Source organism: Saccopteryx leptura, chromosome 2 (assembly GCF_036850995.1).
Source record: "Saccopteryx leptura isolate mSacLep1 chromosome 2, mSacLep1_pri_phased_curated, whole genome shotgun sequence".
Lineage (NCBI taxonomy): Eukaryota > Metazoa > Chordata > Mammalia > Chiroptera > Emballonuridae > Saccopteryx > Saccopteryx leptura.
The window spans coordinates 65046758-65062829 of NC_089504.1; the positions used below are offsets into that span (position 1 = coordinate 65046758).

General features: G+C 42.6%; 1 protein-coding gene across 2 annotated transcripts in view; it reads left to right on the forward strand.

Moving 5' to 3' along the window:
- PDCD1LG2 (programmed cell death 1 ligand 2) overlaps positions 1–15698 on the forward strand; it is a 59363-nt gene extending 43665 nt beyond the window's left edge. The window contains exons 5-6 of one of the 2 annotated variants that reach the window (XM_066368091.1): positions 4155–4289; positions 13887–15697. In XM_066368091.1, the coding sequence (XP_066224188.1) occupies positions 4155–4289; positions 13887–13900 (149 nt within the window). In that variant the 3' untranslated portion in view covers positions 13901–15697. Of the gene's footprint in view, positions 1–4154; positions 4290–13886 lie in introns of both variants that reach the window. The other variant, XM_066368092.1, reaches the window with a different exon arrangement.
- The last annotated feature ends 374 nt before the right edge of the window (positions 15699–16072 follow it).

Sequence of the window (16072 nt, forward strand, 5' to 3'; positions counted from 1 at the left end):
AGAGTCACCAGTTGTAGGAGGGACCTGTGGGGTCTGCATTAAAGCTTGGGATATCACTCATGAATGGAACCAGCAGGGAGATGGAGAAATCTTTGAACACTTAGAAATTCTCAACCTAGTTTTACCCATCCTTCCAACTTCATGCTCTACTCTCAGGGGATAGTAGGATCTTCTGTTCTCCTTCCTCACCACATACTGTCTGAACTTGCTTGACCCTCTCCCACCTCCATGACCTCTTTGCTCAGGCACTTTTTCACACATTCCCACTGGGAAAACAAAAACAAAAACAAAACTCCCTGATTGTTTTTTTGTTTGTTTGTTTTACAGAGACAGAGAGCCAGAGTGAGGGATAGACAGGGACAGACAGACAGGAACGGAGAGATGAGAAGCATCAATCATTAGTTTTTCATTGCGCATTGCGACACCTTAGTTGTTCATTGATTGCTTTCTCATATGTGCCTTGACCGCGGGCCTTCAGCAGACCGAGTAGCCCCTTGCTCGAGCCAGTGACCTTGGGTCCAAGCTGGCGAGCTTTTTGCTCAAGCCAGATGAGCCCACGCTCAAACTGGCAACCTCGGGGTTTTGAACCTGGGTCTTCCGCATCCCAGGCTGATGCTCTATCCACTGCGCCACCGCCTGGTCAGGCCCTGATTGTTTTTAGAAGCAGTGGCTGCATGGTCATTTCCAAGCCCCCGACTCTCTACTTCCCTCCCTATCGATGCTTCACTCACTACACAATTCCAACACTAGCGTTAGCCTGGCTTCATTCTAACTAAATTACTACAGTGAAGTGAGGTAGAATTTCTTTTTCCCCACCCTCTCTCCAGGGTAGCTCACGTAACTCCAGGACATGAATGGTCTTCCGTCATCTCTCCTCCTAAAACCAAATGAACCACTTCTTTGTTTGCCTGTGACTGTTCTTATCTTTTCACTTTCATTTCTATTTTATTTTCCATGTATTTTAATTGTTTGCGTGAGTCTTCTTTATACCCAGATTACAGTAAAAGCAGAGTGCTCTGCTTATAAGTGTTCAACAGATGTCAAATTAAGGGATTGAAGACTTAGTTTCAGATGATCCCAGACCCATCATCCCAGCCACCAGACTATGTGGACAGTCAGATCAGAGCAGTCAAAGGATGCCCTGGCTTGCAGTACAAATACCAGCAACAAAATAACCACAGTCACACATCCACCCACGGGTTCCTAGCTTCTATTTCTCAAAGGCATTTTAAGTTGTCTTATGACTGTCCCCTTTCTACTCATTCTCATAAATTGAGCAACTCACTGCTGATTTCTGTGACCCACCACAAGCTTCTCCAGAAGTCAGTGAATCAAATGAATACAGTAATGAAATTCAGAGGGTGGGAAGTGCACCCATGACTCTAGAATGGATGACTGACCATCCTAACTTTCCATCAGAAATCAAGGAGAAGTGAGACAGTTTTCCTTTAGAAACAGAGTTTTTTCTGCTTAGTCAGTTATTGCATTTTCATTAGGAGATATAGTGGGACTAAAGCACAGATTCTTACAGGGCTGGCAGACAGGGCTTTCTAGGACATCTGGCAGTGGTCAAGCACATGGGCTCTGAAGTCAGATGGACTTGAGTTTCAAATCCTCTCTGCTACCTACTAGCTTTGAGAACTTGAGCCACCCTAAGACTGTCTCCATTAGTAGAGTGAGAGTAAATAATGGTAGCTACTTATAGGGCTATTGTGAGGAGTAAATGAAATATATTTGTAAAGTCCTTAGCACTCAGGATGGAAACAGAAAAAAATATGACACCTTTAGCAAGAGGCAGGGATGGCTTCCTTGTGAGTGGATAAAACTGTGGGTAAGGTTAAAACAAATAGCTTTCTCATTACAGCATCATATCATTGTTAAGTAGCATGCGAATGTTAGAAAATAATATGGAAGAATATATATTAGAATATAGGTGAAGAAACCTCGAAATGTGGTGACTCAAATGAGACAAAAGTATATTTCTCTCTCATGCAATATTCAGAGGTAGAAGGTGGTTCAGAGCAGTTGAGTAGCTATACTCCATAAAGTCATTCAGTGATCCAGGTTCCTTCCATCTTGTTCTACTATTCTCCAGAGTGTTATTTCTGGTGAATTGTCAAATCTGGACCACTGCCATATACATGTTTCAGCCTTTAGAAAGGAAAAAGAGACATATTCGATGTTTTAAGGCCAAGATTCAGAAGATCTATTTTCTAGTCCTGAACTTAATTTACACATCTGGGCACAACTAACTACAGGGGAGGCTTAGAAATGTAGTCTGTGAGAAACCATGTGTCCAGCTAATACCTGGCTAATAGTAGGTAACAAAAGGATAATGGATTTAAGAAATAAGCAACAGTCTGCCACAAGGTAATCAATGACAAGGAAGATCCAGTTAAAAGGACTAGATAGATAGTCAATTCAGCCCAACAAATCCTTACTGACACCATTCATATAGCTGGTGCTTGGCTTTATAGGGGATTCAGAGGTGACTTAGATAAGGTCTTTGCACTTAAAATACAATCTAAGCAGACTGATGTTCTATTGGAGGGTGAACATTAGGAAGTCTTCAGGGATGAATAAGCTTTTGTATGTGGAAAGGACTATGAGAGAACATGGACAGGAAAGTGTTTGCATAAAGGCACAGAGGTAAGGATCTCTCCTGTTGTGATAACAGTGAGGGTCCCAGGACTCCTTGATTTATGGTACAACATACAGCAAGTGCTTAAACAGCACTTCCTGGAAGTGAGGGAGCAGGTTGTAATCAATATGGGTTATTCACTGAGGGATGGTAACTAGACTTACTGTGGTAATCATTTCACAATATACACAAATATCGAACCATTATGTTGTACACCTGGAAGTAAAAGAACATTGTATGTCAATTATACCTCAATAAAAAATGTTTTTAAGTATGAGTTACCCAATGTGTAGATGAGCCAGCGTTCTTGCTGCCTTTCTTCCTCAGTGCTCACTACAGTCTTTGGATAGAGACAAATGTCTGTTGGACCTGAGCTTTGGATCAAACAGATCTGGCTGTGCAATCCTGGCTTTGCCACTTAACTTAGTGGTGACTTTAGATGGATTATTCAGCATATTTGAGCTTTACTTTCTCAATTCTAAAATGAGGGTCTCAGGTTAAATGATGTATACTCTCTTAGTTAAAATGGTCTATGGTTCTCAGAAGGTACTGTGTTGGGGGAAGGAGAAGGCAGTTAAAAGGACAAAGCCTCTTCTCCTGAGCAGTTTTGCCAAGTTTTTCTAGGGCCAGGATGGTATGTTTATTCTGTATAACTTACCCCAGGAGGCAAAATGCAGGCTTTTGCAAAAGGCACAGCTTGCCTTGGGTCCCCTTTCATCTGCCTGTAGTGAACCCCCGTCCAGCCCTGTCCTTTGTAGTCTGGGGCCCTCATTCTAACCTTGGAATATTCAGAGCCTTCCTTCACAAGGTTTTCCCTGGCTCCAAAATTACTCCTCTATCTACCTCTCTACTAAACTCATCTTTTCCTGAGAGCCAGGACCTGGATTAAGTGTGACAGGGAAAGGAGCCAGTTATTGGAATTCACAATGACTGGATTTCATATATCAGCAGTACCTACAATGTTTTATTTCTTCAAAAGGATCCTGTGACTCCTTGAAATTGAATAACGAGTGATATAGATTCTAAGCACCATGAGTGCTTGACAGAGGAGTGGGGAGACAGTTTTGGGTTGAGAGAATATCCTACGGCAAAGAGAAAGAGAGATGATAGATTGATAGATAGATAGATAGATAGATAGATAGATAGATAGATAGATAGATAGATAGATAGATAGACAGACTATGATAGATGTGTCAGAATGATGCTAAGTGTGGATCTGGAACCAGACAGCCTAGATTATATCTCAGCTCTGTTGCTTACTGTATGACTTCGGGAAAGTTTCCTAGGCCTCGCTGTCCTTACCAGCAGAATGGAGGTCGTGATAGAACCTGCTTCATAGGGTGGTTGTGAGGAGTAAATGAGTTAATACATGCACTGCACATGTAACAGTACCTAGCATGAAGTAAATGCTCGGTGCAAGTAGCTGGGCTGGTTACAACCCACTGAGATGGCCCCTCATTGGTTTCCCTCTAAACTGCTGTGTAATCCATTCTGGTGCTTTTCTTTCGCCCAGGTGAGATGGTACCCAAGGACCCTCCGAACTTGCAGCTTCAGATTCTCATCCCTTCCTTCATCATTGTTTTAATATTCATAACTACAATAATAATCCTAAAAAAACAACTCTGCCAAAAGCTTTGTTCTAAAAAAGGTGAGTGAGTTTTATTCGCAGTAACCACATAGCTGGGTGTCTGCAGCGTGAGGCTCTGCGAGGCACCTCTGGCCCTCCACTTCCCGGTTTCACACTAATCCATTCAGGGCCTATGAATTGTTTTGGTTTTGTCCTGATGGGTTCTTTCTTCCCCCAGAAAAAAATGACTCTAGTCTTCAATGAGCTAAAACCCTTCTATTGAGTATTTTAAACAGAAGGTTTTTTTTCCTTGTGGCTGAAATTGCTTGCTTTGTTCTTTGAACCAAGACGTATCATCAGCCTTGTGTGACTGGGGTTATTTTGGTGATGTCGGACAGCAATGTGGTCAGAGTTCACTGGTGGGAGGATGCCAGGATCCTTCCTGGCAATTCCTTCAGTTCTCATCTCTTCTTCCTCATTCTGGATATAAGTTGGGTTAAGACTACCCCCCACCCCCAAGAACCTGAATCTCCTGGTTGGGTAATAAAAGGAGAAAAGTGTATGTGGCCATTTAGGGTGGGGAAAGTACCTGTTTGGCGGTGCCCTGTGGTCTTTCAGCAGCTCCCTCCTCCTATTGTGCCAGCGAAGACAGAACATGCCTGCAGCCTTTGAACCCTGGCCCAAATATCTGCAGTCCTGTCTGGTGCTTTCCTAAACTGTCCCTTTGTAAGCCCCTCCCAGGATTGATACATGGCCTTGTCTGTAGAAAAAGAAATGACATTTGGGAGTAACTCAGTAGAAATGTGGGGTGGTCACTGGTGAGGATTGGGTGGTGGTAGTTAGGTGGTTGTTTTCCTACATTTACAGTCTAGCTTCTCTTTTCTCATCTGCCATGAAATATTGTCTCACACTATTTTTGCCCATTGCCCTATGTATGCATTAGCTTGGGTAATAACCAGAAAATCCTCTATTGTAGAATCCAAGAAATTATTGTCAAAATAAGGGGGAGAGAGGAAGAAGGACAAAAGGGAGGGAGGAAAGGAAGAAGAAGAAGAGAGAATGAAAAAAGAGAGAGATAAATGACAGAGGTGGAGGGGAAAGGCACTTCATCATAAGGGAGGAATTACAGGTCTTGTTGGACAGAACTGTGACTAAACAGAATCACTTCTGCAAACCTGTGACCTCATAGAGTCATAGCAGATGCAACTCATTAGAATCTTCTTTTATTTTTTTTATTTTTATTTTTTACCTCCCTCATACATACATCTAACAGCTTTGTACCAAGTTTCCAGGCCTATGGTCTGACAACCCTTTAGACACCTCAGAAATGAGCCGCGGAGCCTTCTGTCCCTACTCCCTTTGGGAGAATGAAATGAAGTTATATTCAAAGGTAGAGCAGAAAAAAAAATTCTCCCTTGTCCCAACTCAAGAGTGAGTGAGGACATCAGTAGTTCCTGGGTGCAAGGCTCAGTTACCAACTGCAATGGGAGAGATGTGTTACTAATAAGGGTTTAATAAACAAATTTGCAAATGATTCCTCTCTTGTTGTTGTTGTTGTTGTTTTTTTACAGGGAGAGAGAGTCAGAGAGAGGGACAGCTAGGGACAGACAGATAGGAACGGAGAGAGATGAGAAGCATCAATCATCAGTTTTTTGTTGCAACACCTTAGTTGTTCATTGATTGCTTTCTCATATGTGCCTTGACCGTGGGCCTTCAGCAGACCGAGTAACCGCTTGCTCGAGCCAGCGACCTTGGGTCCAAGCTGGTGAGCTTTTTCTTTTTTTTTTTTTCCTCAAGCCAGATGAGCCCACACTCAAGCTGGCAACCTAGGGGTCTCAAACCTGGGTCCTCCGCATCCCAGTCCAATGCTCTATCCACTGTGCCACTGCCTGGTCAGGCAATTCTTCTCTTGTTTTTAATGAACTAAAGTGAAATTATGGTTGCTTTTATACCGTATTTCCCCATGTATAAGATGCTCCCATGTATAGGATGCACCTTAATTGTGGGGCCCGAAATTTGAAAAAGAAAATGTATTCCTTAAAGTTATTGAATTCAAGTTTTATTCATCATAAAATTCATACAATTCATCTGTGCAAAAAAGCAGGAAATGCAGGTAAAAACTCTACAACCACTGTGTAAGACACATCCAGTTTTTAGACCCAAAATTTTCAGAAAAGGGTACGTCTTATACATGGGGAAATACGGTAATAACCCCCCTCTAACTCATGTGCCTTGGGATCTGCTTTCTCACATAGGAGATACACAGATATAAATATGGAAGTGCTGTGGCCATGCGCACAAACTCACGTGTCACAGAAAAAGGTTGAGAACAGCTGGTACTGTGGGTAGAGCTTTAACTCAAGGTTGGAAGATTAGGTCTGGACCTGGTGCTGCCATGTATTGGTTCTATGGTCTCACATGACTTGCCTAACTTCTTTGAGATGACTTTTCTATCTGTAAGATGGGAAGTGACACAGGAGTGAGTATTTTAAGCTGATTGACCCAATCTCATTGCCACCACCTGGTCTGACCTGGACTGGAGCAGAGCCCTCCTAACTTGTCTCCTTGCATTCACTCCAGCCATCTCCAATATGATCAATTTTTCCTTTTAAATACCACAGACTTTTAAATTCTCAAATCTATCATGTCTCTTCTGTTCAGCTCTTTTTCATAGCCTCCATTGCTCAGTGGGTGGTGTGACTCATGTCTCCAGCCTCACACCATATCACTATCACCTCTGTTACCCAAGTGTTAGCCATACAGGATTTCTCGTCTTCAGAGCCCTCCCCCTCTTTCAAATCTGAATTTTCTTTTATAGTATTTTTTTTAATGTATTGATTTTTAGAGAGAGAGAAGAAGGGCAGAGGGAGAGAAATATCAGTTTTGTTGTTTCACTTATTATTGGTTGTTTGCTGTCTATGACCTGACTGGGCACTGAACCCACAACATTGGCATATCAGGACAACACTATGCGGCCAGGGTTTCTCATATAGTATTTTACCTTTTTATAATACTTTCTTTATCTTATTGACCTGAATTAGAATCATCCATTAAATCTCAGCTAAGCTGTCACTTCATCAAGCCTCCCTTGAATCAACCCCCCCTTACCACACCCATTATATCAGATCCCCTGGGCTGGAGGCCTGGTGTGTGGACAAGACCCTTCACTCCTTCGGGGGAACCTTAGCAGTGAGACATCCCTCCTGACTTGTATCTGTCATGCATGGGTGTGGGACTAGCTCATTCTGAGTCTCTGCCCCTCCGACAGTCTTGGTGTGGCTTCTTCTTTACAGCCTTAGTTATAAGACTTCTGTTCAGTTAGATTTCAGGTTGTTCTCAATGACGGTTGTTCTGTAGTTTAGTTGTAATTTTGATGTGGTTGTAGGGAGATGTGAGTACAGCATTTACTTAATACCACCATTTTGACCACTGGTCTGTTTTGAATTGACTTTTTGTTCTGCCATCTTTTAGCCTATACACAGATAATTTTCTCATTCATATTATTCCATCACTAGGATTTTTCTATTTCAGGCATAACAAAAAGACATGTTACCACAAACAGAAGGGAAGTAAACAGAATTGTCATAATTTTTCTTTTTCTCCTCTTTTTCTCTCCCAGCTTGAATTAAGAAATATCCATTGTTCTATTAGTGCACAAAGGGTAACTAAATAGTTGAAGGCCTGTACAAAATCTTCCTGTTCAGTGGCATTTCAACTAGTTGTTCTCGCAATCTTGCATTGTTCTGTATTCTTCCTGGAGAACAAAGATGGTATCTGCTGTACAACAACAGAACAATTATGCAGCCTTTGGTCTGTCTACATGACTAGGCACACCAAGGGAACACTGCGTAGGGCATGTGAGGTCCCATACTTAGAAACGTGGTTAAAATTTAACACTGTGAGGAAGATGTTCAGCTCTAATACAATTAATAGCTGTTGTTTTTGCAACAATTATTAAGTATATTGCTGGGGGAATGGGTCAAGGGTAATCCTAGGGAAGTAGAAGTCTCTTCATGAGGTTGATAGACTTAGAACTGTAATTTGTAAAAGAGAAAGGATGTGATCTGAAGGTCAGGAGAAGTAATGTTGAAATCATTCAGGCTGGTTGGATGTAAAACATAGACCCTGGGAAAGCAGTGTGTTTGGGACTGACAGGCCTGGGTCATACTGTAAACTGGGAATTTTTAGCTTTCTTCAGAAAGTTGCCTATGATTTTGTAATCTAAAAATCACATGTTGTGACACATGAGTTCACCAAAATGATGATAGGCAAATCATAGAAATTTCTAAATAACTTTGTGTTGGCTACTCAGAATAGTCAGAACTATTCATTTTAGAATTCTGCTGAATATATTCCCCAAATTCCAGAGGCACTACTTATGAAAACAACCCTAGAAAACCTTCAAGTAGCAGGGTCCGCATCTGGCTTGTGTATAAGATATGGCAGCTCATAAGAACAAAGTATAATGCCAAGGAGTGAAATTGGACCCTGCACCCTCCCTATCTCTCCTTCCCTGAAAGCCATTTGTGAAAATACATCCTGTCGCTGTCTGCTCCTCCCTGTGCACAGAACCAGGAAGCAAAGGCAGTGGAGGCCTCGATTTGAGGCCCAGCTACACTGACTTCTCTGAATCAGCAACAAGGTTTTCTTGACTCAGAGAAGTTTCAGACACACAGTTTATCCCAGTGTTTTCCAACCGCCGGTCTGTGGATCGGTCCACCAGCTATTTTGTGCCAGTCCGTGAAACAGTTACCACCCTGATATTGTATGAAGATTATAGACCCAGTGATCTTAGTCGAATTTGCTTATGCACAGGGTGATTTCTGCCTTAACGGTCCCAAAATAATTCTCCCATTTTCACCAGTTCCCCAAGTGTAAAAAGGTTGAAAACCACTGGTCTATATCATTCATAATATGCATGATCACAACATTATTTTCTGGCTCCTTCCATGTGTCCATATTTTATGTCTACTTGGTCAAAGTAATGAAGTGCTATATTAAGGCTAATGCAACTATTGGGTATTTAGTGGTGGTTTTATTGTCCACTTGCCAGTGCTTTATTGATATGTATCAACTAAAAAGGGGTGAAGCAAACTGTGAACAAGGGGCCAATAGTTTTTGTAAACAGTCTTATTGAAACAACAAAGACAACAGCATGGTGATTGCCAGAAGGAAAGGAGAGTGGGGGGAGTTAGAAGAGGAAACAGCAGGGATAAATGTTGATGGAAGGAGACTAGACTTGGGGTGGTAAATACAGCACAGAAAAAAATCTTATTGAAGCAGAACCATGCTCATTGTTTCTATATTGTCCCCCATCCCCACCCCTAACATCCACACCCCTTCCCCTGCCTTTGATAGCAGAGTTAATTAGTTCCAATAGAGACCATATAACCAATAAAGTCTGGATTTTTTACATTCTGGCTTTGTACCTTCTCCCATAGTCAACGTACTTGTTTCTGTACTACGTGATCTAATGCCACCCCCACTCCTATCTCAGCTTCATGAAGTGAGGACAGAGCCCCACTAGGAAGTACTTAGGCCCAGCCAGCTCAGGATTCTCACTCTCTCACACCCATTCCCTACCATCACCCCCACGCCGCTATGTTCAGACAGTGTTGAGTTCCAAGCTGCTCAAGAGCCATCCTGGCCTCTCATGTTCTTACTGAGCATCACTTTGGGAGATGGAGTCTTAGACTTTCCCTGAACATATCCATTGCACTTACTTCTACAAGATTATTCAGATAAATAGTCTCCCTTTCTACTTAAGCAGGGAGGGTCTTGCTGGTTTTGCTTCACCAGCCAGAGTCTGAAGTGAGATGTGATTATTATAGGAGTGCCCAGCAGGGCTCAGAAGCTCAAGCAACAGCTGCTCAGGGCTGGGTTTTCCACTCCATGACTCTGTCCTTAAATTTCTGGGCAGCTGTAGGAAAGGTGTTGCCTGTTCTTCCTCTTGCAGAAATCCAGACTTCTCAATATTTCTAGATGGGTCTTCAAGACCTGTACTTTAATATATAAAATAAAATTACTCAGATCAAACTAAGTTTGACCAAAAAGATGGCTTTTCTCATCCTTCTCTGCCATGGATGTGTTGGCCATTAGTGCTATTTCACATATTTCCCGGCTCTTTTGCTTTTGTGTCCATTAAAGGTTTGCACTTCTCTGCAATTAACTGGTAGCCAGATGGGGTCATGTGACTTGTTTTGGTCAACTAAATGTAAGCAGAAGTGCTGTGTGTTACTTCTGGGTAGAAGACAGACGAGCTAGGGTATTATTTGCTATATTTCCTTTTTCCATCAGGCATGGTAACCAGAAACATTTGAGTTAGTGATTGCTACATCAGCCTGGGTCACTGACTAACAGCAAATAACAGAGCCCCCTGCTGACTGGCAATGGACATGGAACCTGAACAAGAATATTCCTGTGTTTGTTACCGCAGTATAATCTAGTCTACCTTGACTGATAAAACAGGGAAAAACTGGAATGTCTTCTTAATAAACCATAGGTTACCATTTAAAATTCTGTTTCTGAGAAGAATAATATAGGAAAATGCTTTTGATATAATAAAAGGAAAAAAGATGTGCAAATATACTTACCTCATCATTAATGCTCTATTTAAAAATTATTTTAATATACCCACCATACCTCCTTTCTCCAAAAAAAAAATTAAATAAAAACATTATGCGGAGGACCCAGGTTCGATTCCCGGCCAGGGCACACAGGAGAAGCGCCCATTTGCTTCTCCACCCCTCCGCCGCGCTTTCCTCTCTGTCTCTCTCTTCCCCTCCCGCAGCCAAGGCTCCATTGGAGCAAAGATGGCCCGGGCGCTGGGGATGGCTCTGTGGCCTCTGCCTCAGGCGCTAGAGTGGCTCTGGTCGCAACATGGCGACGCCCAGGATGGGCAGAGCATCGCCCCCTGGTGGGCAGAGCGTCGCCCCATGGTGGGCGTGCCGGGTGGATCCCGGTCGGGCGCATGCGGGAGTCTGTCTGACTGTCTCTCCCTGTTTCCAGCTTCAGAAAAATGAAAAAAAAAAAAATTTTTAAATAAAAACATTAAAATGCCCATAATTATTATCTTTATGTTATGGAACCCTGCATTGTTTTCTTCTATTATGTTCTTGAATTTTCTCTGTAGTTTAATACATTTTTAACTGTCTCAATGTATCACTTTTAAGTACCCAACAATGATTGCTAGGTGAAGAACTAACTTTTTGAAGTCCTTTAACTAACCCCCCATTTCTCTATATCCCAGTAGTCAAATGCATTACATAGGACTCTTCATCGGGTCCTTGCCAACTTTAAGGAGGGAAACACTATATGCCCTTTCAACAACACATACCAATATCTTAGTTGCCTTTCAGAGATTCCTAACCCAGTCAGCCTGGAAGGGATGGATACATACTGCAAGGATGTTAAAAAATGAGGTGACTTGCACAAGGCCATCTTATAACTTAGTGGTAGAACTGGAGCTAGAATCCAGGCCACCTGAGTCCTTGTCAATGGCACACTGCACTTTCCATTTGTATAAATTCTTATAGTTAACCTTATTCATTTGTGCTACTATTTGGGCCCATGGCTTCTCACTTTTATACAGTCAACCAAGCTGTCAACCAGTAAAACTATAAGAGTAAATTCTGATACCATAGGTATATATATATATATTGCTTCCTTTAAAAAAGTTATTCTAGTCATCAAGCTGTGGTTTGTTAGAGCTTACAAATCTGACTCTCATTTTAGAGATAGTGATATTGAGGTTAAGGGGTAGTAAGTGACTTTATTGAATGAAATAATCACAGAAAAACACATGACCTTATTATTGCCAATATAGTGCATTCATTCATTCATTCATTCACTCACTCACTCTCAAACATGTATTAAGTGTCTGTTATTTCAAGATCTCTGTCAGGTATACTGTATGGGAATTATAAGAGTGAACTAAGTACATTAGTCATCCAAGATTCCTATAATTGAGTATTAGAGATAAGGTACTCAAAAAATTGTTCATATTGGCATAATTTGGGTTAAAATTAAAACAGACCAGCTTTCTGTATACCCCCAGCAATTGATTTGATCTCTGTGTTTTTTTAGGAAATAAGGCAGAGAGGCAGGTAGACATGGGCATCTGTAGGAAAAGGCATGTGATCCTGGTTGGAAAAGAGCCATGCGTGAGATAAGAGGAAAGACTGTTAGCCTGACCAGTGGTGGGACAGTTGATAGAGCCTCAGTCTGGAACACTGAGGTCCCCAGTTCGAAACCCTAAGATCGCCAGCTTGAGAGTGGGCTCATTAGCTTGAGGGTGGGGTTGCCAGCTTGAGTTCGGGTCACCAGCTTGAGCATGGAATCATTGACATGATTCCAAGGTTGCTGGCTTGAGCAAAGGGTCCCTGGCTCGGCTTGAACTCCCCAGTCAAGGTATGGATAAGAAACAATCATTGAACAACTAAAGTGAAGCAACTACAAGTTGATGTTTCTCATCTTTCCCTCCCTTTCTCCCTTCCTGTCTCTTTCTTACTCTCACTCTCTCTTGCTCTCTCTCAAAAATCAATAAAAAATAAAATAAAATAAAAAAGAGGAGAGACTGTTGAGGGCCATATTATGAGCCATGAATTCCAGGCAAAGGTGATTAGATTTTACTCACAGGGCATGGGTGCCTTGGTCACATTTCAGCAGGAAACAGAGGGCATACACAGAAGCTGTGACAAGGCAATTTTACAAGTTTTTACAATTTACAAAGACATGAGCAGAGTTGGGGAGATCAGCCAGGGATATTGAGCACTCTGGAATTAGCAAAAGCAGGGAACAGTTACTCATCCCGAGGCCTAACAGGAAAAAGGGAGAGTGTAGTTACCAGACCCTGGTGAGGACTGCAAGAGGAGAGCGCTGCCCACAAGGAGCTATGGCCTTTAACAGAAGGATAAAGTCAGCCTGCAGCCTGTCTGGGAGGTTGCTGAGGAATACATACCCCGAGCTCCCTCTCCTAGCCACTGCAATCTCCTTTCTCTCCTAGGCTGAAGGAAAGAATGGGGTGGGAGCCAGGGGGAAGAGAGCCCAGTGACACAGTCCACAGTGTCATCCTCCTAGGGCATGACCAGCATAGGGCAGGGTGGACACTGAGTCTCTAGGACCAAACAGGTATCTGGTGCAGTGGGGAACTATGAAAGACTGAATAGGGGAGCCCCCGGAACTGTGCTTCAGTTGCACTGAGCTGTCAGCAGCCTGGAGAATGGAGGGAAGAAGCCTCCACTGTGGTAGGTCTGGAGAGCGAGGCTGAAGACGTGGACTAGAGCAATGGTAGAGGGGTAGAAAGAAAGAGTTGGAACCATGCTGCCTCCAGAAAGATGAGCTCTTCCCCCCCCCCAAAAAAAAAATAGTTTCTCACTCCAATCTGTTTTTGAGAAGTCCTATATTTTCTAATCAGGATAAGAGTGTGGTGGTTATGGGGGGGAGGGGGGAGGGGAAGAGAGGGGGAGGGGAGGGACACAAACAAAACCAGATAGAAGGTGACAGAAGAGTATATGACTTTGGGTGATAGGTATGCAACATAATCAAATGTCAAATTAACCTGGAGATGTTTTCTCTGAACCTATGTACTCTGATTGATCAATTTCACCCCATTAAAATTAATAAAAAAAAATAGAAAAAAGAAGAGTGATTTTCCTGTTTGTGGACTTTTCTCCTCAGATTTGAATGTGTGATTTCCAGAGCTGGGTGACGTGAAGAGACATCCTCAAGAAGCTTCTGGACTATGAACGAGAATGCCTTGGCCTTGTACAAGAGCTTGTTTGTACTTTTCAGATGCCCTTGTATGCCCAAGCACTTTAATCTGATACTGCTATGAGACTAGGCAGGCCCTGGCCACGCGTGCTTTGAGGAAGTCAGGCAGCTCACCCCTCACTGGCCAGGCTCTCCCCAGTGCAGCCTGGGGCTGAGCAAGCACTATTGCACTTTAGAAAATGACCATGTTGGATCCTGGACCCCCGTGAGTGTCCTGAAGCTCCTTCTTGTCAGACTGAAAACAAAGGGAATTATTTCTCCCTAAGTTTCCAAAGTAATTTCCAGAAGCAGAGATGAGTGGAAATTTTCAGTTACAGAAATGGATGATTGCCAATAGTTATTTTTATCTATAGTTTTTTTTTGTATACTGGAAAAGTCTATTGAGATTATCAGCTCATAGGCAGGGCTTTATACAAAGTTAAGCCATAATTGACATATTTTATGGCTTACTGGAATCTTGAAAACATTTGATTTGTTCTCATTAACAGGAAGCATTTAAGTACACACAGTGGCCAACTACAAATTATGAAGAAAAGCTGTCACTGTTTTTGTGAGTTCTAAATCGTAACGCATTTATTTTACCTGCAATGACACCATGTTGAATGGTGGTTTTGTTGCTGCTGTTTTAAACTACATCTTTCCTCCCAAAAATTATGGTTTGTTTTTTTTAACCTTGGAAACCAATGATACACATTTTTAAATTTGGACTTGCTAATATGCTATGCCTGCAAAGATTTCAGATGAGTGGCCATAATGGTCAAAGACGCAAACTAAGGCTCATTTCCTGACCCTCTGTGTGACTAAATTTACCCTTTCAGTGGCTCAGTTGCCGTGTCTGTGATATGATGATATCCACCTTTGATTGTTGGCACTATAGAAATCCTGTGGGATCCTGCTGTGTGTATGTCAATGGGGATAGTAACTGGGTACACCAATAGTTTATTAAATTGGATCTCTGTGCTGGGACCGTAAAGCTCAGAGCATTAGTTGACCTATGAACCACCCAAATGTATATATTAGCAAGTGTAACAGTCTTAGTTCAGTGGGCCAAAAGCGAAGCAAGTTCTTGAACTGGTGCTCAAACTAAGGAGAATTTGGAGTTAATAGAAATGAAAGGGTGTGAAACTGAGTAACAGACAAATGATATAACACTCAATTCCTCCATTCCCTGTCTGTACAAATCAAAGAATGTCTTTGAAGATTAAAAGTCAATTGTTTATTCTTCAAAGTGTTCCATATATTCTGTTTGTGACTAAGTGCCCACCCAAGGCCCATCCGTATCCATAGTTTTAATATTCCATCAAGTCAGGTGGCTCTCATAGGTTTGAACACCTTCACTTGGATGCCATCTTCAGAAGGATGAAGTCCAGGCTGTTTCCCAGGTCCTCTGTGTTGGCCTGGGGTCCCTGCTGGAGGAGCAGCACCTCCTAATTCTGCGAAGATCAGGGCTGGCAGACAAGGCCTTCTCTCTGGGGAAGCAAGCCCACCTACTCTGAATTCTCACCTAACCTGGCCTGTGGTGGCGCAGTGAATAAAGCGTCAACCTGGAAGGCTGAGGTCGCTGGTTCGAAATCCCAGGCTTGCCTGGTCAAGGCACATACAAGAATCATACGTTGATGCTTCCCACTTCTCTCCCTCTCTCCCATCTCCCTAAAAATCAATAAATAAAATGGCCAGATAGCTCAGTTGTCTCAAAGCGCTGAAGTTGCCAGTTTGATCCCTGTAGTCATGGTGCGAGTCTGAGTCCCCACTGAGAGAGGAGAAACCAGAAGAATGCAGGAGAGGGGGGCCTGCAATGTCTGTGATCTTATGCTCAAGCCAGTGACCTCAGCATTATGGACTGAGGGAGGAAGGGCTGACTGAAAAAGTTTGAAAAGTAACAAACCACAGCTGTGGTTTTCGTTATTCCCTGAAATAAACGTGCAATACCAGCAAGAAGAATAGATTATATGAATATTCAAAGCAAACAGGTCGAGCCTGACCAGGCAGTGGTGCAATGGATAGAGCATCGAACTGAGACACGGAGGACCCAGGTTTGAAACCCCAAGGTTGCCAGCTTGAGTGTGGGCTCATCTGGTTTGAGCAAGACTCAA